Raw genomic sequence first — 26,394 nt, 5'->3', positions numbered from 1 at the left:
CGACTAACGTTGTGTTGTAAAAAAGAAAAGAGAAGAGAGACGATTGGGTATACTTTTTTAGAAATTTATCAAAATTGCTCTACGAAAGAAGCTTATGTTGAATACGATTTAGTTACTTTTTTTTTTAGATATTTACCGAGATTGTTCTTTAAAATGAATTTATGTAGAATATTATCTAGTATATAATAAAATACTTTTTAGCAGCCCATGAAATTAGTTGGTACATTAAAGTTTGTTTTAAGTGTAAAATTTAATATGTTGAATTCACTATTTTAGAATTTTTAAGGTAATATTTTATTTTTTCATAAGTTATATTATAAACTTTTGAAAAGTGTTTTATAATATTAAAATATAATTTAGTAATATTTAAATATGAAATAATTATATATAAAAAAAATATTAACTTATTAAATTAGTTGGTATTTTAAATTTTTTTTTTAGAAGAAAAAAAGAATAGAGGAAGTTTTTTTTTAATATTAAAAAAAACTATTAATAATTTTATGTTCGTATTTAAAAAATAAAAAAGGAAGCAAAAAAACAAAAAAGAGAATAAACGAAAACCAAACTATCAATATCAACCCATTTGCATTGATGCGCTGCTTACTATCTTTGGCCTGTATACACATTCTTCAAAAAAAAATTAAAATACCACGGTATTATGGTTTAAATAAAAGAGGCAGTGGTATTTATGGGATTAATTTCAAATTTTAGTCTCCCAGCGTAAATTTAATTATCATGAAATTATTTTTTAATTATTTAATAACTTATCTATATTTATTTATAATTGTCGTGAAATTAATTTTTCGTTATTTTTTAATTATTTTTTTACCTTTTGCTAAACAAAATAATTTTAAAACTTTATAAATGTAATTTTATAATTAAAAATTTTAAACCATAAAATTATAAATAAAATAAAAAAGTATTTTTAAAAATTCCCATAAAATTATCCCATTAGATGATAATCTTAAATATTTCTCTTCAATCTTAGAATAAATTTCATATTTAAATAATTTTGTACAACTTTTTACAGCAATATATCAGATTTCGTATAGTGCAATTGAATAATCTAGCTAAATATTGTTAGGTATAACTCAGTAATACCATATTCTCTGTTTTAATATTCTAATTAATCATATTTTTTTGAACTCTTCATACCAAATAATATATTAGACTTATAAGCATATTCTGGAGAGGAAATAATATCAGGACACAAGACTAAAAGCTTTAGATTGTCTACTATATCAATATGGAATTATAATCTCACGCGACTTTATACTAGAAAATGAATCAAAAATTCATGTCTTTGAGTTGAAATTCTACAAGTTGTTGGGAGAAGAAAGAAAAAAAAAGCAAATATTTCTAACTCTGTAACTGGAGATAACTCAAGAACATAATACAGCATGGCAAAAATTTTGCAGAGCCTCATAGCACTACAGACACCTAAATTAAATCCTTCTTGACCTCTAACTTACTTCCTATTACCATAAGGATTGATTCTGCTGAATCCATTTCGGCTTCCTTCAACCCTGCGTGTAGTCTTTCTGAATTTCGAAGCATTGCTGTCTATGTTCAGGTTCACCTTAGGTGGGTTAGAAAAGCAGAACGAAGCAGCAACCGCCTGTATAAAATCAAAAAAAAATAAATGCATTAACTAATGCAGAGCACGACCATAAAATACATGCACAGCAGATGGTTTTTAAGTGGAATAAAAATTCAGGGATCTCATAAGATGACAGGCTTAATCAACTAAGCAATATTAAGGCTGAGAGTGAAGGCCAGAGACAACTGTAGTAAAATAGTTCTGTTTGCTTTTCCACAACAGATTATGTTTGAAGAGTTTTAGAGAATTATAGCCTTGACCTGACAAATGCCATAGGAGGGAGAAAAATTGGTTGATTGGGTATGATGTATCACAAGAAATAGTGATGGACAATTTTTATGCACTCGATGTAGTGTGCAAGCAAAAATTCTACACCCTAACATTATTTATCAATTCTTGTTAATATTTTAGGACTAGCCATCCAAGCATTACAAAAGCAGTGTCTGTAATAGTGAAACCTTAATGAAACTACCACAGATAAATAGATTAAATAAAACTAATATCTGGTACCTGCATGTCAAGGCGGTGAACATTGAAAATGTCCTTCATGGAGTGGGAATTATAGGCCAATATATATGATCTATATGCTTCTTTTGCAGACTTGTTCAAATAGTAGTTATTACCCACCAACTTCTCCTGCATCAGTCCAAGTAATATTATTCAGTTTCACTTGATTTTTAGTCTCAAAATAATACAACAATCCAACATTGAGGAATGAGTAAGTTACCAGGTGAGACTGCACATTAGAAAGCTTCTTTTCACTAAATTCATACTCTTTAACAGGGACTTTTGCTTCCTGAAAATTAATATTACTTGTAAATATCACATATGGCAAATAAGAATGAATAGAATACACAATAATATACAAGTGTAACTATAAATATATATACAGGGAGCTTATTAGGGCATCACTTTTTCCCTACCGTAGGGACGTGGTATATTTTCACTACTTAAGAGAAATTATCTCATTTTTTTCGTATAGCATTGTATATTGAAATTATAACACTCACCTGTTATCAGAAAATTATGAATAATTTATAATAAAACTCAAAATAGTCACTTGCCCGCACATATATTTATATTTTCTTAAAAAAAAAAAGTACAACTAATTGTTTGAATCTTATTTTCGGTATAATAGATTATGTAAAATTTTCTGAGCCTACCATAACCATAATAGATGGAGTTAGTGACATGGAGTCAGGGAGGCTGTAGCCCTAGCAAAAAAAATTATATACTATCTTATATATGTTAAATATGTTAAAAAATAATTATATCATTACTGATTATTTGCCCCCGCACAAATTATTTTTTTCACAATTTTACCCTACCATCTTCCAAATTCTCCCTCCGTCAGTGGAGGGTCATATAAAAAAAATTGAGTTATAATTCCTCAATATATCGATATAGAAAGAGTGATGACCTTACCAAATGAGCACTTCATGTTTTTAGTATATATAAATTAATTCATTTTTTGTATGATGATATACATTAATTTATCAAAATAGTGAGTTGCACATGCAATTAAATATCTTGGACTTTATTTTTAATACCGCAAATTATTCAGAATTTACCAATAACGGGTAAGATGTCTATTATAATTATATAATATACACTCATATAAAAAAGTTGAAATATAATTTTTCCAAGTACCAAAACGAGAAATGTCCCCTACGGCAAGAGCAAAGGTAATGCCCTTAACCTAAGCAGCTCCTTATATAAATATCTCTCTCTATATATAAATATCTCTCTCTATATATATAATTTAAGGTAATGCCCTTAACCTAAGCAGCTCCTTAAATAAAAAATCAATTTTGCCTTTAGTTTTCTGACAAGAAACAAAAACTGCCTCAAGTTTGTTTCATACTCCTTTTTTTTTTTCCATTCAAGTCCAAATTTTCAAAGTAGCAAGTTCCATATACCTTAAGATAGCGTAGAAACGGCATTTCTTCCGGAATGAGAAACAGCAGAGCATTTCCCTTAGCACCTTCTCCACGGGCTGTTCGACCAACCCTGTGGATATATTCCTGCAAAAAGTAATTCAAAGTTCAGCATCAGAAATACAGTACATAAAGGAAAGTTGCAGAGTAGTAAATGTAATAAGATAAGCTAAAGATATAATGATAAGCACCTTTGGTTCATCAGGAGGATCAAACTGAACAATCCAGTCCTACAGGAAATGAGAGATTGTGTCAGATATAGAGTTGTTATGAGCACTCAAAAGATAAAATAACGATGTGTGATTTATCTATCTATTTAATTTAGACTGCAAATGACGTCGCATCTTTCAAAGTGAATGATGCCATGGAAATATAACTTGATTGTCAAACATAAAGATCCTGCAAAAGGATCCTACTTAACATCATTTTAATTTCTACCAGTTAGACAAAATCTTTAAATCTTCTTCAAGAGAAATGTTATAAATCCTTGATTTGCAATAATTCTTTTTCAAGAGCACAGCAACTAATAGCCACGCAAAATGTTGCTATACATAGAAGAAGATATGGAACAATTTGACAAATGAATAACCAAGAAACTAAGGAAAGAAATAAACATACCACGTCAGGTATGTCAAGCCCTCGAGCAGCAACATCAGTACACAGCAAGATGCCCTTCTCTGCTTTGCAGAAGTCAAAAAATGTCGTTGTTCTCTTCTGTTGCTTTTGTTTCCCGTGTATATCAAAGCAAGGCACCTGAATGTATCTTAGAAGCTCACTATGGTATTTGACAGAATTGCAAGAAGAGAAGAAGACCATCACTTTTTTAGACAGATTTCTCTTCAAGAAAGAATAGAGAAGTATAAATCTTTTGGCACAAGGTACAACACAATAACCTTGTTCCAGCCCTTCATTTGTAACCTACAATACCATAATTTAATAAAATTAGAGAACTGGAACAATATATTATAAGATTAACACAAAGAATAAAAAAGATGGCAATCTATATTAAGGTCATCATATTTAAAATGTTTAAAATACAAAGTTAAAACTTTGACCTTAGTTCTATTATCATCTACATCGACATAATGAGGCTCTGTCTGAAAAGACAATCGGGCAAGATCCTCAACCTGCAGATTATTGGAAAAAGTATAAAACATGAGAGCATTCTTCAAAAATTATCATACTAAGTAACCATATGTACAATAAATAGATGGTCGATCAAATACACAAATATACAACTACACACTACAGATATGATGCACAAACCTTCTGAGTTTGTGTTGCCGAAAATAAAGCTGTTCTCCTAGTCTGCAAATTGATCAAGAACTCAGTCAGCTAAACACCTTCAAACTAGTATGTAACCATATGTTATTGGCGCGGCACAAATATAAACAATGAAATAGTTGTCTGCTGAGTTCAAAATATCCCAAGAAAACATTTTGACCAAAAAAATATAAACTATTGCCAAAGTTATCAACCAACTATGTAGCTGACCACTATATATTCAACAAGACATATTGAGGAATCTTTATGAAACATCCAGCATTTTCACCACATCCAAGTTAAGGTGGCACTTGATTCTTTTGATCCTTCAACAAACTACTTTAGCAGTTCCACAAGCAAAATATTTGTGAAAGAAAAAGTACACTTTAATCCACTGATTCAAATGGTGCATAAGAAATAGCTCATTCCCGTTTGTACAAGTTTAAAATACTAGCTAAACCATTTACCTTTGGTAAAATCTTGAGAATTTGCATCATTTCATCCATAAAATTAGCTTCCAATATCCTGTCAGCTTCATCAATCGTCAGGCACTGCACTCCAAGAAAAGTAGAGGGTCAGTAATTAGAATGCAAGATACAAATTCACTCCAACAAAACAACACATTGTCTGAGGTGAGATTTTCTACGGAGAAAACACTACATGTATGATCAAAACTAATATAACAGAAGAAAAAGTTCACAGTTCTGGCTAGCCCCATAAAAGTTTCAATGATGAAGTAATTGAATAAATTTAAAATAGTTTGCAATATTGAAAGAAAAAAAAAAGACACCAGAACATATAAAACGCCTATGGAAGAATTCAAAGGAAAATTTATTCTCGCAGGACCTCAGCTGAATATTATATGACAGAAATTTTCTCAAAATCTAATGATGACAAGAATCTTAACCAAAAACAAGTAATATTGTCAAAAGAACTTGTTAAAGACACACATCCACCCTAATATTATTAAAAAAAAAATCCAGAGTTTCCACTAGTGGCTTGCACAAGTGGTTGTTAAGGTAGGTTAGTGTCAAGCCATTCACCGTTTTAGCAACTCAATCATTGCACTTTTTTTTTTGGAGAAATGGTGAGATCTTAAACTTGAGCAATCCTGAACTTGCAGATTTTTCCAGCAAAAAAATAGTAGGTTAAAACTTGATGTAAAGGACAGCCCTAATTTATGAAAATATTACATTTTAACAAACTGACCACAACATAGCATAGCAGAATCTCAAAGAAAAACACAATATAAAAGCATTTTCTAAATTTGATAACAAGCTTTAGAAATAAAATTCTGTATAAATAGCATATGTTATTGTTACCTTCAAGTTTTTAAATACAAAACCCTTTGTATTTTGAAGATGATCAAGCAGACGACCAGGTGTTGCCACCAATAAATTAACCCCTTTTACTAAACGTTCTGCTTCTGGTCTTCTAGTGGTACCACCAATAACCAATCCGTGTGTCTGTGAGTGATATTTGAGAAGATCCTTTGCCACAGCATCAATCTGAATATTTAAAAGGTGAATCAGTCAGCAATGTCTAAAACAGATAAACACACACTCCAAGTATTGTTAAATAGATTAGTGTGGCAATACAGTACATTCTAAGTACTGATGGCTGAACCTACAATCTTTTTGTTTCAGACTAAGAGAAAAGGGAACTTAACAAAAGTACAGGAAAAAGGCAATTTGGCGCCATAGAATAAAATATATTACAAGCTTATAATTCATATGGATTATCAGAATGTTCCCCATGTTAGCACAAAGTAAATAATATGTTCTGGAAGCCCACCATTGACCATCCATTTGATTTTTTAAGTTCGTAGTTAATAAGGATTGACCATTGCAGTAAAGCAAATTAAACAAAGTACACAACCCAAGCCACTAATGCTATTGTAATAGGAAAGTGCATTGAACACATCATGAATCTATGATCCAACACAGAACAGAAGTTGCATATTAAATAGAGCCAATCTTCCATAGCATGGATCCGAAAAGGAAGGAGTAAAGCATCACTAACAAACAGGTATATTTACCTGCATTGCAAGTTCTCTCGTAGGGCAAATAACCACGACACCGGTACCATTTCGTGGGGTAAAGCGAGCATGATATAACAGCTCCACAGCCGGTATTAGGAAAGCAAGAGTTTTGCCAGAACCCGTCCTTGCAGCTCCAAGGACGTCTTTTCCCATCAAAAGGGGAGGGATTGCTTTGGCTTGAATCTACATTTAAATTGAAAACATCAATCCTAGAAAAACTAAAATTATTGAAGATGAAATTTTCTAGTATTCACGATACACAAAAAGCAAGAATGACACATTCACTATAAGCATCAGTGTTTGAAATAGATATTGCAGTGCAAAGGATAAAAATAAATTTATTATTGAATTTTATTTCAATATCAAAAGCTTTGAATTTCAATTGCTACAATACGAGATAGAAAAGAATTACCTACAAAAAAAAAATAATGATCCACTACATGCTCACAAACATATAACACTTTGCTTCTTAGTTCTTACTCATCCTATTCGTCAAAAGGATCAAATAAATTTTCTGAGTATCCACTATCCAAAAATTTTCATTTACGAAAAGTTAGTACAAGGGTGCTCTACATTAACCAAAAATTCACTCCTGAAAAACCTACGCAAACAAGCCATGAAAAATAATGTAATGTTATAATAGAAACGAGCTAACCTGAGTCATAAACTGGAACCCCATCTCCTGAATGGCCTTTAAAGTGGGCTCAGACAAGCCCAGAGAAGCAAATGAGTCTGTACTCATAATCCCATACCCTTCAGGCTTCACCTTCTTCTTCTTCGGCTTCTCCTCGCCCTCCTCATCCTCTTCTTCTCCTCCTTCCTCTTCTTCTTCTCCTCCTTCCTCTTCTTCACGGGGTGGATTTGCTATCTCCATATTTAGGTGCTTCTTCTTCTTCTTCTTCTTCCTCTCATTCTTTCTATTCTCCACGACTTCTTCAACTGCTTCTTCTTCTTCTTCTTCTATGTGGGTCTCGTTCAGTTCCTGGGACTCGGACGGTTTTTTGGCTCTCTTGCGCTTTGTCTTCTTGGCATCGTGATCGGTAGAAGCGTTCTTCACTAGGTCGGCGGCCATGGCATAACAGAGCGGCTAAGGGTATCACTAGTCCTAACCTTACGTTATATAAATTATATATATAGCTTTAAAAAAAAAACGCACACACACACACAATTTTCTCAATGACATAATAAAATAAGGGATATTTTATAATTCCCAAATTAGGGCTCGCACTAGTTTACTAAATTTCAGGTTCAGTCTTTAGGGAAAAAAAATAATTACACCCGAAACCCGCCCTTATGATGACCGTGTTGGCAGGTTTGTTTTGTTAAAAAAATAAACACAAACAAAATTATTTCACAATACACAAAAATAATTAAAAAAAAAATACAAAAATAAGATATTATAAAATTTTAATATTTTTACGATTTTTTTAATTTTATTTAAAAAAAATACGGTCTTTCTATATTATATTCTTATTAACTAGGCAATATATCCGCTCTTCGCACGGCTAATTTAATTTCTTTAGTATTATAATAAAAAATAATTATTTATTAATTTAACAAATAGTTACTTAAAAATATAATTCTTATATATAATAAAATTAAAAATATATTATTTAATTCCATATTATTATTAATTACACTACAAAAAAAATGCTATTTTTAGTGACAATTTTTTAGTCATAACATAAATTTTTTGTAACTAAATGTGACTTTTAGTCACAACAAAAAATTACTTGTGACTAAAACATAATATTTAGTTACAAGTTGTCACTAATTTAGTTTTAGTCACAACAATTTATTTGTTGTGACTAAAAACACATTTAGTTACAACAAATTGTAATTTTTGTGACTAATACTTTTAGCCACGGACTTTTTAGTCACAACACAATAATGATAATTTATAATTAGCCACAACTTTTTTATTTTTAGTTACAAATTTTGTTGTGACTAAAAGTAAAAAATTTGTAGTGATAATTTTATTTATTAAAAAATAAATTTAATTTTATTAATTATTATTTGGAGTTATTTATTAAGATGTTTAAAATTTATTATATGTAGTATTTTAAATTACTTTGTTAAAAAAACTTGTTATAAAAATAAATAAATAAATAAGGTGGTGTAGGAAAAAATTAGGGTGTTCCCATAATGTATTATTTTTATAGAGCTATTTTCAAAAATATGGAAAAAATTATTAAGCTTATGATAAATATGGCATAAAAAGTAAATGCCACTAAATATGGCATTATATAACCAATCAAACTAAAAAGAAATCTGAATTTAAAATTCATAAAAAAAAAAATGAAAACTTAATTAAATTACCATAAAAAATATTAAAATTCCCTTCATATTTATTTTTTTAAAATAAAATAAATAAAACTATTGTGATTGCCGAAGTTGTCACTCGTGCCAGAAAAGTCACTGGAGTTTACTGCCGGCACCGGAAAAGTCGTCAGAGTAGCCGCTGGTGCCGGAGAAGTCACCGGAGTTGCTGCCGGCGCTGAAAAAGTCATCAGAATTAGCATTGTCGCTAGAAAAGTCACCAAGAAACTAGTTTCTTGATGAAGAAACCGGTTTCTTGGAAACCGGTTTCTTGGTGATTTTTTCGGTAATTTTACCAGTGACAATGCCAAGTCCGACGACTATTCCGGAGTTTGATGTCGGAGCTGAAAAAGTCGCCGGAGTAGTTGCCGTTGTCGGAAAAATCGTCGTAGTTATTGCCAGCGTCAAAAAAATTGTCAGAATTGACATTGTCGCCAGCAAAATCACTAGAAAAATCACCAAGAAAGTGGTTTTTACATCAAGAAACAAAAATGATATACACTGAAAATAATTGAAACCAGTTTCATCAATCAACCAAATAGAGAAAAAAAATACAAAAAAAAATTACCAAGAAACTGGTTTCTTTATCAAGAAATTGGTTTCTTGATGAAGAAAAAAACCAGTTTCTTGGTGATTTTTCCAGCGACAATGCCAATTCCGAAGAATTTCCCTGAGTTTACTGTCGGTACTAAAAAAGTCACCGGAGTAGCTGCCGGTGTATTAGTCGTCAGAGTTGCTACCAACGCTAGAAAAGTCGTCAGAATTGTCATTGTCGTCAGAAAAATCACCGGAAAAATCACCAAAAAAGTGGTTTCTTCATCAAGAAACCAGAAACCAATTTCTTGGTAATTTTTTCAGCGATTATGTTCTGATGACTTTTCCGAAGATTGCTGTCGGTGCCGGAAAAGTCACCGGAGTAGCTGCTAGCGTCAAAATATGTTGGAAATTATTTTACTAGGATCTTAGATCTACTCACAAGTATGTTGATTAACACCCTAAATATGAACTTCTAAAACGATTATAAATTAAACACATATAAAGTATGAGAAACCTTACATTGGGTGCAGCGAATAATATGTCTCCTTCTGTTCAGATCTCTAACCCTTGTATCCTTTATGTCGCAGAGTATTATCAAGATCTGAACCTGGATCTCTTTCTCTCCTTTCTTTAGTGTTGAATCTCCTTCTTGTTGAATGTCTTTCTTCACGATCTTCCTCACTATATTTGAGGTATCACTTGTTGTGTGTGGGCACTACTCTATCACTAAGAGGTTCGAAATTTAGAATGAATAAGAGAGAGAAGAAGGTGGCGGCTAGGTATAGAGAGAGAAGGCTCAGGTTTTTCTCTGAAGGAAACCAGATGTGAAAGTGTATATTTCCTGAAGCCTTCACTATCTATTTATAGCATGTCACATAGGGTTAGGCTTGAATTATTTGGCATTAAAATAATAAAAATATTAGATGATAATCCCTATAAAAGTGGCCGCACATGGCATTATGGATTTGGGCCTCACTTTCGTAATTTGCAGTTTTATCATTTCTGCATCTCATTTTCTCAAAAACGCCAATTTTCAAATTCAACCATTTAAATGTCAATTCTAACTATTTAATAACTATAAATAATTATTAAATAATATTGTCATTTATCATATTTATTAATTGAACCATACAAAGTATCTTAATTAACAAATATGCCCTAAAAACTCTTTCTTTACAATTTCGCCCTTACTTAGTGAAAAATTCACAAATAGACATAGTCTAATTTGAGAATTATAATTGATTAATCAAAACCAATTAAATGAGTCTTACAAGTAATATTATCTCAACTAGTGGGGGGACCATGGGTCTATATAACCGAGCTTCCAATAAGCAGATCAAGAATTTATAACCTAAATTCACTGACTTATTAATTCTTCATTGAATCCATGCATAGAACTTAGAATTGCACTTTCAGTATATAGAACGCTCTATATGTTCCACCATATAGACACGTCATTAGTTATCCATTGTTATAATCCTAATTTGATCAATGATCCTCTATATGAATGATCTACACTGTAAAGGGATTAGATTACCGTAACACCCTACAATGTATTTTATCCTTAAAACACTTAACCCCGTATAAATGATATTTCAGCTATGTGAAATGAGTACTCCACCATTTATTTTTGTTTGGTCAAGCTCGAAGGAAATCATCCTTTACTTTCTATTCGCCAGATAGAAGCTATAGATTCTATATTTATGTTACCGCTCCCACTCAATTGCACTACCGTGTTCCCAAAATGTACGTATCACCCTGACCCAAAAGTAGGCTTAACTGTCAAATTAAAGAACACGAATAACACTCTTGAGATTGAGCCTAATCATATCAGGATTAAAATCATTTGATCTAGGATCAACTAGGCGATATTGACTTGAATAGATATTACGGTAAGTTTAATTAAATCTATGTCAAAGCTCAATATCGGTCCCTTCCGATGCATACTCCATGCACCCAACCTGAGCTTTACTTTAACCAATGCTCTGGAAAGAACATAGCATTTCTCCAAATGCAAGTAAACTCTGTTGTAGATTGTCATATCAGTAAAACCCTGTGTCTGATAAATCTAGGAATCTTTATTCACATAGTCATGTTTACTTTCCAATGTGTTGACAACACAATAAACAGGATCAAGTATGTGAAAAGGGTTTCAGATGAATTTATAAATCAAATAGACAAGCAATTGATAAGATGAACCAAAACATACACAAATGAATGAAAAATACTTTTATTTCTTTATTGATGTTGAATAAAATGGATTACATTGAATTGGAGTTTTATTTAGGGCATAAAACCCAACATAATAGTCGTCAGAATTGGCATTGTCAACGGAAAAATCACTAAGAAACCGGTTTCTTGGTGATTTTGCAGTGATTTTTCCGGTGACAATGCCAATTTCGACGAATTTTCCAGTGCCGGCAGCAACTCCGACGACTTTTCCGGCACCGATCGCGCCTCCGGCGACTTTTTTGGCACCGACAGCAAACTCCGGTGATTTTTCCGGCATCAATGACAAATAAAACTTCCTAAACAAATAAAAACATTAAATATGAGATTTTAAAACCTAATTACATATATATGGCATATCAAATACCATAAAAAGACCTAAAAATAAAAAAATACCATATTAATTGGTCAAACTTAAATGTGCCATATTTATCATAAGAACTTTTAAAATCTCATAGTAAGTGTAATTTCCTCATTTTATATCCTAATCATTTAAAGGCGTTGTCATTATTGTATCTCACTTATTGTCTCATTATATATCATCTATTTTCATCACCGTATCTCACCCGTAGTCATCACCGTATCTCATCCCTTGTCATCAACGTAGCTCACTTATTGCAGTCGTTACCACTGTCTTTCCCAAATCTATATCTTAATCTTAAATTTTATCTCGAATTTTAAACATTTTTTTTAACATTTTTAAGACATTAGAGAAAATGTATTAGCCTGTTATGATTATTAATTAATATGTTTAAATTTATATGATAATCTAATATAAAACTTTAAATTGTTAATATAAAAATATGGTATGGTTTATGGAAGGTTAGTTACGACATGTTAAATATCTAATTAAAATTTAATCTATTTAAATAAATTTGATATGAAACGCTCTTCTCATAAGGATCATTTTTATCCTCATCATTTAAAGTTGTTATAATTATTGTACACTTATAATATTATAGCTAAATCAAAAATAGATTTGTATAGAAAATAATATCTAGAAAATACTTCATTCACCGTAACTTATTATATCTATCTTTTAGAAAATAAAATAATAATTTATCTCTAGAATTTTATCATGTCGGTAAATATTGTGGAATGTTGGGTAAAATATTAGATTAAAATAATAATTGTTTAATATTATATTATTAAAAATAGTTGAGAAATGAAAAAATATATTATTATTTTATTATGGTTATTTTTGAATTATGTTATATGAATATTGTTAATGATATTTTTCAATTAAAGTATTTCATATATATATTTGAAAACAATAGTTTGATATTAAAATGTAAATATAAGAAACAAAAGAATTATTATTTATATATTATGATTATTTTTAATTATGTTATAAATGATAGCTATCCCAAAAAAATGTCGTTAATAATTTTTAAATTATGATTATTTAGTATTTTATATTAATATCGTTAATGAGCAATATGTTGTCCACTCAATTGAAAGCTTTTTGAACTTCATTTTTCTATTATTAAATTTTATTAAATAATTTCAAAACTTAAAAAAAAATCTAAATAATAATTATTTAATTATAAAAAACTAAATATATAAATAAAAAATATATTTCTATTATTAGCATAGTTATTTAGTTTTGAATTTTCAAATAAATAATATTTTATTCTATAAAATATCTATAGTTTAAAAACATGTGTATCATTTATCTTAAACTAAATTTAAATTTATAATGTTAAACTTTATATTTTTTTATTATATTAAATTTTTATAAATATTAATTAATTAACAAAAATCTTCACGTACAATTTTGAAAATAATATCTATACCATGTATATAACTAACTAATATTTATATTTTGAAAGTATTCATTTTTTATGTTTCAATTAGATAGAGATTGTCGAAATTACATTTTTTATATACATGTATCTTAAAGTAAATTTAAATTTATAATATTAAACTTTTCTATTTTTTATTATATTAAATTTTGATAAATATTAATTAATTAAAAAAATCTTCATGTACAATTTTGAAAATAATATATATCATGTATAAAACTAACTAATATTTATATTTTGAAAATATACATAATTATGTTTTAATTTGATAGTGATTGTTGAAATGATATTTCAAATTTTGCCACCTTTAAATATTAAGTTTAATTTTTAAAAATTTATAACTTATTAATTTATATATCTAGCTAATTAATTAATTGATTTTTTATAATTAGTCTATAAAATTAATTAATTACGTTGAAAATTTATATAATTAATTTTTTAAGCATTTATATTTGTTATTCAACGGACATACATCATTAACTTTTATTTGAAATATATTTATAAAATATATTATTATTCTTTTGTAAAAGAAAATAGCTACGTATTTAAAAAAAAATTAAAAGCATAACTAATTGAAAATATATTTATACATATATAATGTGAAAATATATATCTTAAAGTTGTTAGAATAGATTGAGAAAAAAAAATATAAAATATTATATATATTTGAAAAAATCTTATAAATTTAAATGTAAATTTAATTTAATTTTTTATTTATCATAATTATTTAATTAAATTATTATTTTAATTTAAAAAATAATACTGATATTGTTTTCAAAAATATCTTAACAACATAAATTTTGAATTTTCACAAATACTCAAATTTTTTTGTTTCTCTTCATTTTTGAATTTTATTGCTAAACTTGAAAAGTAAGATTGTACATAAATTGTATTGAGCTTTGTGCTCAAAATCTTTATCTATTATTTGATTAAAATCAAGATACATTTGAATTTCTACATAGTCTTACAACTAAAACATATATTTCACTATAATTTTTGAAAGAGCGTTAAAGGTCAACCATAATTCATGATAAATTTTAAAGATTAAGATGAACTTATTTTATCTTAGTGATGTAACTTAAACTATCATAGTTAGTTTAATAAGACAAAAATATACAAAAAATAAAACTTAGTAGTACTATCATAGGCTTGATATCAGAGATTTTTACCTTCATAGCTTTACTTTAATTCCCAGAGCTCACCTTCCCTTGTTCCTTGGTATCATCTAGCAAATTTGGAACATCAGAAATGCTCATCTTTTTCAAAAGGCCAGTGTAATTGATAATGTTCAAGATATTGTCTCAAGTTTTCTGCAGGATTACCAGGATGCTCAAATTCATTCCTCTGTTTCCAGCATGACTAATAATCATTCTCGTGCTGTTGTGGATCATATTTTGCTTCCATCAACCACTGCTCTTTTTGTTGATGCTGCCCTGAGTACTAATGCTCCAGCCACAGGTATCGGGATGGCTTTTATGCAGGGTCTGTCTCACATTCAACAGTCTGCAAGGATTTTCAAACCAGGGGCCTCCTCTCCAATGTTTGCTGAAGCCCAAGCTCTTTGTGAAGGGCTGCAATGGTATTTGTCTTCCAATTTGACACCAAGATTTATCTTTTCTGATTGTATTAACCTTGTATCTAAGGTGAATGGTAATTGGCATGACTACTCTCCACTATCTTCTCTTGTTCATCAGATCAGAACCTTCCTCTCAAGGTTCCCTGAAGCTACTTTGCTGCATGTCTCCCGCCAGCACAATGGCAAAGCACACTCCCTTGCGAAGTTAGCCCTCAGGTTGAGAGATGAAGACTAGGAGGCTTCTTCCTAGCCCCTTCTAGGCTGCTTGTGTTCTTTGTTTTCTCTTGTTTTCAGCCTCTTGTTGCTCAAAAAAAAAAAAAACAATTGGTGAATATAAAATCTGTCTTGCATATGCGGCTGAGAGAGAATATGAAAACATATGGACTTATATATATTTATATGTATTTCCATTTCATCATTAGTACAAAAAATATACATTCTAGAAAAATGTAAAACAGAATTGGCATAATATTATAGAAACCAAATAATAATATAGGCAGCCGATTTTGTGCCCATAAGTGGAAAACACAGATTGCAATCCGTTGTACGGCAGGTGGGTCCCATGGTACCTAAAAATGTTTTTTAATTTTTTTTAATTTAGTTGGTAACCGGTTGTTGTAAGTATGTTAACCAGTTGAAAATTTGTTTTTTTAATTAAAAAATAGAAAGGTACAAAAAATGTACAATCAATTTACTGTAGGTGTTAGTTATAGTACGAAAAGGTACAACATGTTTCACTGTTCCTGGCAGTTAATAGTACAAAAATATTGTAGGTAGTGGGTCCATGTTGTCGGATTGAGGCTATTTTGGTATTTTCATTCCTTCATATCATCTATGTATTTGTGGTATGGTAGTTGAGTACATTATATCAAGTACCGTCTACATTACTTATTTCTGCGTGATGTTTAGTAAAATTAGTATACAAAATATCACGTACCGAGTACGTTCATTTACGCTTCGTAGTATATTGTTTAGAAAAATTTGTTTTAAGTCATGAAATTATTTGTTGTTATACATTGAGTTTTAAGTTGGTATAATTTTTTTATTTTAATTATTTCGTATATTAAAAATTACCACAAAAATATATTTTTTCACCTTATAAGATTGAATTTTTTTGCCTAAAATAATTTAGTTGTTCGTCAATAATAATTTTGAGATTTGTTCAAGATGAGAAAATTACCTTAAACACGCCAAACATGACAAGAAGTATAAATTTAGAATTTTTGAAGCAATAATTAGAGTCATAAACGTTAAAACAACAATTGCTAAAAGTAGCTAGTTATAAGAATGACCATAGTATGACTCTTGTGTGGAGGAAGGCAGTTCCGGGAAATACGCGTTGGAGTGGTCATTGAATGAGTCAGATTTTGGTTGATTGTTTAGAGGTTGTTGCCCTTGAGATCCAGTATTTTGTTGACGATTTGGGCACCGTCGATAATCATGGTCTGATGAGCGACAAATGCGACAATGTTTTGAGTTTCTTGGGATCTGCTCCCCGTTTGGTCCTTCCCTTGGATTTCCCGTACCCTTTGTTCTCATAACTTCGGGGTCTTTAATAATGTTGGGGTTGTTACGATATCTTCTAGGTTGTGGCGTCTCTCCTTCCGGATTGGAATTCAACTCAAATTCTTCCTTGAACATTAGAGTTAGTCGTTCAATCTCTTCCTTTGCACGGTTGTACGAATCCTCTGATTTTGCTGCATAGAAAGTGAAGTTATAAGTTAGTGAACTGAGAGATCCAAACCTAGCCATCTCATAAATGTGCTGTTGTGGTTGTGCTGACGGGTTAAAATGTAGGTGGAGATTTGTCTTCGCGGATTTGCTCTATCGCTTCATGAGAAGAGAATTAGGTATTCTTCTCATGTTTAATCTTTTCATAGTAGCCCATAAATGTCTACAAGGGTACCCCTGACTTTCATAGAGCATGCAACTACAGTGTAGTGCTCGTCGGCCTTCACAGTAATGAACTCGGTATTGGACTTCCGAATGCTGAAACTTTCCAATGGTGAATATCTGCCACTCTCCTTCCTGCTCCTGACTCATGACAAAATAATTATTCTCTAAATCAAGCTGCTCAGCAACCTTGTGGTACATAGTTCTTGTGTAGAATTCAGCACATTGGTTGTAGTACGTGGTCAAGCATGTAGGATTAGGTGGGTGAGGTCGAGTGCATCTGCTGTTGAAGTCATTTGCAGTCTCGTTGTGTCTGAGCTTTGAGACTGTCATATCTATGGTTAGGGGTGTGCATAAATCGATCCAATCCAATGAGAACCGACCGCCATACATTGGATATCCAATTGTGATCGGATCGGATTGGATGTTATTTTTAAATATCCGATTGGATCGGATCGGATGGTGGATGGGGTGTCTAAAAATCCAATACATCTAACATCCAATTGAACTTATTAGTATTTTCATTTAGTTTGGATGAGTAATTAGATTTTATATTGTTATACGTCAAATCTATATGTATATATGAAAATTAACATTAAAGTTTTACTATTTTTTTTGGATTGGATGGATCCAGTCCGATCCAATACATACTAGATCTAAAATATTTGATGGATCCGATTCGATCCAAAAAATACTAGGTCTAAAATATTGGATAAACCCAAAATAAATAAATAAATATATATGAAATACATCCAATGGATAGAACTGATCCAATCCAACATCCAATGGATGTTGGATCGATTGGATGACGAAATTAATTGGATTGGATCGGATGGTAAAATCTAACATCCAATATATGATTGGATCGGATCTGGATAGGCCTAAAAACATTGGATGTGATCCAACACCCCTATCTATGGTTACAAATTCACGCAAGCAATAATTCTTCTCTAAAGAATTTTTTTAGAGCAGAGTTGATCGATTCACAACGTTGTGTTGTTCTCATTCCTGCAACGAATGAACCCCTTAAATAAATTTCTACCCATTGTTGTCTTGACTCGAATGTTGTTTGACACCATTCATTATCTGTTAGTTGTTGGCTTTGGATGACGTCTAACCATCTTGCTTCAAATTCTTCCTCCTCGTAGTAGTTGTACATCAGATCCTTAAATGTTTTTAAGAAGATCGGATCTTTAACCTTTTTGGAAGCATTTGTATTGAGATGCCAAGCACATAGACGGTGTGTAACATCTGGCATGTGTCATGGCCACATCTTGGTCAGTAGCTACAACATTTGGCTTCTTATCTCCATGGCATTCTAGAAATTTTTGAAGTAGCCAACAATATGATGGAAGCTTCTCGTGGAGGAGGAGAGCAAACCCAAAGATGCATGTGTTGAAATGGTGGTTGACGCCAATGAGAACAGTGAGGGGCTTATTGTACTCATTTGTCATGTAGGTTGTGTCAAATCCTAGTACATCCCCAAAAGCCACATAGTCCAGACGTGGGTTTCCATCTGCCCAGAATAAGTTAGCCAATCGATTCTCCTCGTCAACCTGATAGACAACGAAGAAATTTGGATCCTTCTCTGCAAGACAATCAAGAAATCCCAGCTCCCCTTCTGAGTCCGTCTCTATCTTTTCTTCTTGCTCGCACCAACAACCCTGTTGTACACATCTCGAAGTTGACATGGCATTCTCTCGTAACCTCCGCTTTGCAAAGCAACATGAGACATTATGTTGGCAGTTTTAATTCCTACGGAGTTCATCGACCTAACTTGGGCAAGCAACCCATCGGACACAACTCGATATGATCTCAAAAATTATACCTCACTCGATGTAGCCAGCTCGTGATTGTGTATTGTGCTGAACTCTTTGCATTTCCAAGTGTTACACGGTTGTGTGAGTAAGATACGCAATGCTGCCTGACATCTAGTTCTAGTGACATCATGAGGTCTTTTTTTTCTTGGTATGTCCGGTGATGCGATTTTTTTCGAACCCTCAGAACAACAAACCCACCTCCGCATTACAATGACCCCATGAGAACGTCGTACATCATCTTTTCTTGTGCCGAAACCCATCCGTTTCGCGTACATTTCGCAGAATGCTTCCCAGTTTTCTAGTTTCTCGAGACTCTTGCCTAGCACGTCATGTATTTCAATCTCATTCACTGGTTTTGTGATGTTTAGCTCTGCTGTTATGGTTTCCCATTCATAAGTTTGTTCGTCATTCATATTGGCTTGTTATTGATTTTTAAGAATTGTAGATGAAGAATAAGGGAAAGAGAGTGCTGAGGGAAGTGAAATTAGATTTTATGAGTTTAAAGGCCTGACATAATAGAGTTGTATGGGTTGGTGATCACATTTAAAGCTGTTGGGCTGATATTAATGGGCCTCTAAAATATTAGAATCTGAATTCAACTCCTCTTGTACGTCAGAACAGTACAATAGTACAAATTGTTTATTTTTAATTCCAAATGTAATTGTAAAATAAGGTTATTTCATGAGTGTAAAGGCCTGATATTATTGAGTTCAAAGGGTTAGTGGTGGCATTTAAATAGATTGGCCTTATGTTAATGGGCCTTCACCCAAGTTTTTGAATGAATTGAACCATTTTTGTACGTCCGAAATGAAACATTGTACTTTTTTGTTTTTGAAAAAAAATAAGTTAAGAAAATAAGGAAATTTAATTATTGAGTTTAAAGTACTTAGATTTTTGAGTAATATGGGTAGTTGGTCCCATTTAAATCCATTGGGATTATATTAATGGGCCTATACCAACATCTTTTAATGAATTCAACCATTCTTGTACTTTACAAAAATACCGCAAGTACTATTAAGAAAACCCCCTACGTGTAAATGTGTATTAAATTTGGAATTCATAGATTTTATCACCCATTTTTTGACACATCAGATGTGGCCAATGGAGTACAGCTAGGTTTAAAACGTACTATAACTTATCTTTGGGACATTATATAACACACTTGAGAGGTGTTGCAATCTATCATCAATTTTATATAGCAAATTACCTTGTAATTTAGTTATTCATATCATTACAATATATCAAATATGAGTTCTGGTCCTCACTGCTGGGTTGTTCTCAATGGCCCGAACGAAGGTATTTATAGTAGCTACGAAGATGCTACGAAGAAAAACCCTAATTCAGATTCCACAATCAAAATATGTCGATATGATTATTTCATAGAAGCCTTTTCTACTGCATGTCTACATGGACAAACGGGACAATGCTTCATTGGGAAACAAGTTAGAGAACTTTGTTGTGTTAATGATTTCCCATGCATGTGGGATTCAGATGATGATAAGGATGACGAAGCAATACTTAATTGTGTTTGCTCATTGTTTGATGAGGGTGAGAGCTCTGGTGTTAAAAAATCACCCGAAGAAGACAACGTCAAAGATTTTAGTGAGAAAGGCAAGGAGCCAAATGGAGATGACATTGAAGGGGGAGACAAAGGAGGAATGGATCCTTCTCCCAAAAACAGTAACTAATGTACTTTGCTAGTTTCCATTTTATGTATTTGTTCATGCTTTTATGTATTGTACGTGTTTGTGGTAAAATCTTGAATTTGGTTTATTTTGAAGTACTAAACTCACTTTCCTTTTTAATTAATTTTGGAATCAAAACTTAAGTAAATAATTTCGACATAACTGCTAAGTTCAAAATGAAAATAGACTTGTTATATTATACTACTATACTAACATTTACATTGACGTAATAGTAAATTCAAAATAGAGCAAAGTTGTTAAATCTCAATAAATGGCATAACAAAAAGTTGTCCAACAGCAATATGATATGAGTTCTAAAATAAGTACAATATATATATATATACATAAAATACCACTAAATGAAACTCAACAGATGTTCAATCAAGTTGTATAACTTGAGGGAACTTCCGTTGAGTTGGAGGGCTAACGTCTCGGTACGGGGACTTGGGTTGCGAAGGACTTCCCCTTGGATTGTTTGATGGTTCTTCCTTTGGATAGACTAGGTAATGGGGTATGGAGACCTCGGTGTAGTCGAGAATGTCGTCCATGATATTTTCCATTTTTCTCTTGAAGTGTTGGCATCTTGCAATGCTTGGGCGGAGTGGTATAGCTGCTCCGCCAGTTTTAATGACTCCTGCTTAGCCTCTGTGGCTCTAACATGTGCCTTACTTATGAGTTTTTCGTGCTTGTGCAGAACACCCTCCAACCTAGCACAGTTCACACATCCAGAAATTGATGCTGAACGGAGTCTAGGACTCCTTGAAGGTGTACCTACGGATCGTTTTGAAGAAAATGGATGAGGTGGGGACTTTTCAGGTCTTGAGTCGAAAGGGTTGAATTTTGGGTAAGGGTCCATGTTTAGTAGGTAATACTAATACGGGGTTTCAATAAATGGGTTGTTGTAAAGTTCAAACCTTTACTTATATAGTGGTTAGGTGGGTTGATGTACACGTAATGAAAATTATGTACACGTAATAATAATTTTTTTTTTAATTTGACCATTTTATAGTAATAGTTAAATAATGTGTATAATGGAAATAAATTCCATTATTAATATCTCATTTATAAAAGAAATATGATGTGACATATATAATTAAAACATCTTGAAGTACGTTATTTTAATAACATAATATTTTGCATATTAAAAATAAAAATAAAAGCATTTAAAATTATGATGCGAAGGAGGAGATACAATGGGAAAAGTAGAAATTATGATAGGACAACATGTCACTTAATAATTCACCCAATTAATTAAAAATTGTGAAAATATTCGATGTGGTTAGAAGATGAACCTTTTTGTGGTACATACCAAATGTATTTTTTAGTATTTACAACTTCTTAACCAAACGTTCACATAGGCTGTTAAATAAATGTGTCCCCATAGTTTGGTTAATCCTTTTTCATAATGTGTAAATTTAAAATAAAATCCCACAATATCTGGAGGTCATCATTTAGTGAAATTGATTTGACCTAAGACTGTAAAAACGCTGACGTACTTTACTGAAAATTTACTTAATTAATAAATTGTATTTAATAATTTCATTTTTTACAAGAACCATGTTAATTAATAATGGTTACGTGTAAAAAATTAGTACAAGTTGTCAGAAAATAATTGTTTTTAGTTTGTTGGAATACTAATTTCCAATCAATTCACATCAGTTGGATGTACTATCTTGTTTCAATACATAAAAAATACAAATTTAGAGATAATATTATAACACAAACCCGTGAAGTAAATGTGAAAGAAAATAATGTTTTAATTTAAAATCAAATCTCATAATATCCAAGTATACAGTGAAGAGGTGACGCCTTACTGAAAGTTTGATGGGACGTACACTGTATAAACATTGAAGTACGTTATTGTAAGTCTTTAACGTGTTGACATAGGGAAGGTCCACTTTATGACTTACCCTACAATAGGTTCTTTGGAAAAATAAATATACATTTTGACTGGGTTAATATCAATGAAACTTTGATTACCATTGTTTATTTTTAATTTTTTTTTTTAATAAAAGGCCCTACACTACATATGATGTGACATATATATATTTAAAACTCATCGAAGTACGTGTTTATAATAAAATAATAATTTCTACACTTAAAGTAAAAAAAATCTTTTAAAGTATAATGAATAAAATCCATTGATTTGACACGACTGGACAAAAATCTTTCATTACCGTATTAAAATAATAATTACCGGTGTATAATGGTAAAATTTAAATTATGATATGACATCTACTTATTATATTAGCGAATTATTTCATAAAATTTGACATTCCAATTGGTTGTTGGTAACTTATTTGAAATAGTGAAACTCAATCCCACATATTCGAATAACACAGTTCGTTTAATTGTTTTGGTTAATATACTTTCATAACCAAATTAATTTTTATAATTAAAATGGAGTGATATCTAAACATTCAATTAAGAGGTGATACCATACTATAGTTATGATGTGACGTACTCTGTACAGCTATTGATGTACTTTATTTTCAAACTTTAACTTATTGAAATATGTAAGATCCAGCTTGTGATATCCAAATATTCGCTCATAAATTTTTTTTTGGAAATTGATTCTTTCATTAATGATCTGTCGGTAGGAGATTGAACATTGAAAATTTTATTCCAAATCAAATTTAAGTTTAGAGTGACATACCTAATAGAACACAATCTTGACATAACCTTTTGTGAACTTTTGCTATCTATACCATTAGAAATGAAAAACACCTCAAAAGACCTAGTGTTTCCAATAAAGGTTGTAAATAATGCAGCTGATAGTGTTTGTGGTTTTAACAAAAACCCTAAAGTACGATTTTAAATAAATGACCAGTACCTTTTTTGTTTTTTTTTTTAAAAAATAACATTTTAATAATATTTTCCTATCAATCCACATAAGGTCAAATCACTAGGTTGTACTATCTACTTCCATAACCTAAAAATGGAGTCTCATAATATCCTAATATTGAGTTAATACTATACTTATGATGTGATGTACTCTGTAGAACTATTGATGTACGTTATTTTCAAATATTCATTTAATACTGTATTTGGAAATTGATTCTTTCATTAATGATCTACATGTAGGAGATTGAACCTTGAAAGTTGTATTCTAAATAAAATTTAAATTTAGAGTTAGAAAGACATACCCAATAGAACACAATGTGTACATAACCTTTAGTCAGCTTTTGCTATCTATACCCTTGGAAATGAAAAACACCTCAAAATACTTTGTGTTTCCAATAAACTTTTTAAACAATGCAGCTGATAGTGTTTGAGGTTTTTAAAGAAAACCCTGAAGTACGATTTTAAATAAATGACCAGTACCTTTCTAGTTTGTTATAAAAATAAACATTTTAATAATATTTTCCCATCAATCCATATACGGTCAAATCAGTAGGTTGTACTGTTGGAAATTATTTTACCAGGATCTTAGATCTACTCACAAGTATGTTGTTTAACACCCTAAATATGAACTTTCTAAAACGATAAAATAAACACATATAAAGTTAAGAAAACCTTACATTGATGCAGCGGAATTAATGTCTCCTTCCACTCAGATCTCTAACCCTTGTATCCTTTCTGTCGCAGAGTATTATTAAGATCTGAGCCTGAATGTCCTTCTCTTTGAGTGTGATCCTTCACAGTCTTCTAATCTATGATTGAGTTACCACTTGATGTGTGTGGGCACTTACTCTATCACTAAGGTTCAAAATTTATGAAGAATAAAAGAGAGAGAGAGGTTTCGGCCAAGGTATAGAAAAGGGCAGGCTCAGTTTTTCTGAAGAGAGAATTTTTTGTCAGAAGAATAATGAAAAACTTGTATTTTGACTGAGCCATTACTTTCTATTTATAGGCAACTACTAGGTTTAGGTTAGGAATTATTTGGCATTAAAATAATGAAAATATCAAGTTAAAATTCCACATAAAGTGGCCGGCCAAGGTGTAAGTAATGGGCCCTAATTAGTTTTGCAGTTTTCACAAATTTTATTTCTATTTTCTCAAAAACGCCAATTTTTCAATTCTAACCATTTAAATGCCAAAACTAATTATTTAATAACTAAAATAGATTATTAAATAATATTGTCATTTAATTTAATTATTAACTAGACATATAAAGTCTATTAATAAATAAATAAACCTAGAATCTCTTTTCTTTACAATTTCGACCCTACTTAGTGAAAATTCACAAATTAGACATAGTCTAACTTTAGAATTATAATTGACTAATCACGAATCAATTATTGAGTCTTACAAGCAGTATGTTCTCAACTAGAATGGGGACCATGGATCTATATGCTGAGCTTCCAATAATTGAACCGAATTTACTAAGTAAATTCCTACTTATTAATTCTTCGTTGAATCCACTCTTAGAACTTAGAATTGCACTCTCAGACTTATATAGAGCATATTATATGTTCCACGATATAGATATGCTATCTCATTTAACCATTGTTATAATCTTATTGTGATCAAAGATCCTCTATATAGATGATTTACATCGAGATGGGATAATTTTACCGTTCTCACCCCTCAATGTATTTTGCCCCTTAAAACACTTAGCTACCTGTAAATGGTGTTTAGTGATCTAAGGATTAGTCACTTAAACAAGAGCTCATCCATTTACTTCTATTTGCTAAGCTCGAAGGGAGTCATCACTTGACTTCTATACACCAGTAAAAGCTATAGATTCCATATTCATGTTCAGCACTCCCACTCAATCATACTATCATGTTCCCAAAATATACGTATCACCCTGACCCAAAAGTAGGCTTAACTAATAAATCAAAGAACATGAATAGTACTCCTGAGTTGAGCCTAAGCATATCAGGATTTAGATTCTTTTAATCTTAAGATCAACTACTGATATTGACTTGGAAAGATATAACGGTAAGTTTATAATATCTTAACTAAGTTGCAATATCGGTCCAGTCCAATGTATACTCCATACATTCGAAACTAGTATACTTTACTAACGTCCTGGAAAGAACATAACACTTACTCCAAGTGTAAGTACACATCATCGCTGATTATCACATTAGTGTAAATCCAAATCACTGATGAAACAGGGACTTAGTCTTTTGATTCATATGATCAGAATCACATTCCACTGTGTTGACGATACTGTAATTGTGAATAAACATATGATCTGGATTTAACTGATTTTGTGTGTAAATGTAATAAACATATTAAACCATTAGCATGTAAAATTCATGCAAACATTAATCACTTCAAATTTCTTATATTGATAACTAATCAGATTGTAAAGAGTTTTATTTAGGGCATAAAACCCAACAAACTCCCACTTGCACTAACATAAAACAAAGTGTGCAATTAAGTCAATCTGATGTCTTGATCTTCAGATCAAGTGTAGTATATTTGAATCCACCCAAACTTCTGGAAACTAGTTCATAAATACATTTATGAAACATCCTTTACTATATGCTTTACTCATCAAGGGATACTGAAATCCTTACTGCTTTAAAGTACATATGAATAAACATAAGACATATCTCTCATATTTTAAAATATGGAATTGAGATAATACAGTGTAGACTTTTCTTCAGTAATATAACTTTCTGGTAATTTCGAATTTACAAAGTTATAATTCTTCTCTGATAGAGCTTGAATTATTATAGAATAACTCCTCCACCCCCAAAGTAAGCACCATCTCAAGAATTTCGAATGAGTT

The 26,394-nt window shown here is 31.1% G+C and overlaps 2 protein-coding genes across 2 annotated transcripts; both read right to left on the bottom strand.

The window, feature by feature from the left end:
- Nucleotides 1-1,216: 1,216 nt before the first annotated feature.
- Nucleotides 1,217-8,075, bottom strand: LOC115709366 (DEAD-box ATP-dependent RNA helicase 51). The gene is made up of 12 exons (XM_030637453.2): nucleotides 7,497-8,075; nucleotides 6,839-7,024; nucleotides 6,123-6,308; nucleotides 5,268-5,351; nucleotides 4,804-4,845; nucleotides 4,593-4,664; nucleotides 4,156-4,455; nucleotides 3,729-3,767; nucleotides 3,520-3,624; nucleotides 2,328-2,396; nucleotides 2,111-2,236; nucleotides 1,217-1,618 (listed from the first exon to the last, which is right to left on the bottom strand). Exons 1-12 carry the CDS (start codon nucleotides 7,911-7,913, stop codon nucleotides 1,469-1,471), a joined length of 1,776 nt encoding a protein of 591 aa, XP_030493313.2. The 5' UTR covers nucleotides 7,914-8,075; the 3' UTR covers nucleotides 1,217-1,468.
- Nucleotides 8,076-18,393: 10,318 nt separating this feature from the next.
- Nucleotides 18,394-19,433, bottom strand: LOC115717509 (protein FAR1-RELATED SEQUENCE 5-like). Its single transcript, XM_061112833.1, has 2 exons — nucleotides 19,029-19,433; nucleotides 18,394-18,912 (listed from the first exon to the last, which is right to left on the bottom strand). The coding sequence occupies exons 1-2, from the start codon at nucleotides 19,431-19,433 to the stop codon at nucleotides 18,394-18,396; spliced, it is 924 nt and encodes a 307-aa protein (XP_060968816.1).
- Nucleotides 19,434-26,394: the final 6,961 nt, after the last annotated feature.

This window comes from Cannabis sativa, chromosome 3 (genome assembly GCF_029168945.1).
Source record: "Cannabis sativa cultivar Pink pepper isolate KNU-18-1 chromosome 3, ASM2916894v1, whole genome shotgun sequence".
NCBI lineage: Eukaryota > Viridiplantae > Streptophyta > Magnoliopsida > Rosales > Cannabaceae > Cannabis > Cannabis sativa.
This window is presented reverse-complemented; position numbering and strand designations above follow the sequence as displayed.

Excerpts from the sequence above, each read along its gene's own strand:
- LOC115709366 (XM_030637453.2), bottom strand. The coding sequence starts at position 7,913 with ATGGCCGCCGACCTAGTGAAGAACGCTTCTACCGATCACGATGCCAAG. Across the intron at positions 7,025-7,496 it reads GGTTCCAGTTTATGACTCAG|ATTCAAGCCAAAGCAATCCC; the intron begins GTTAGCTCGTTT and ends ATTTAAATGTAG. Across the intron at positions 2,397-3,519 it reads CGTTTCTACGCTATCTTAAG|GAAGCAAAAGTCCCTGTTAA; the intron begins GTATATGGAACT and ends ATTAATTTTCAG.
- LOC115717509 (XM_061112833.1), bottom strand. The coding sequence starts at position 19,433 with ATGAATGACGAACAAACTTATGAATGGGAAACCATAACAGCAGAGCTA. Across the intron at positions 18,913-19,028 it reads AGCTGGCTACATCGAGTGAG|CGGAGGTTACGAGAGAATGC; the intron begins GTATAATTTTTG and ends TGCTTTGCAAAG.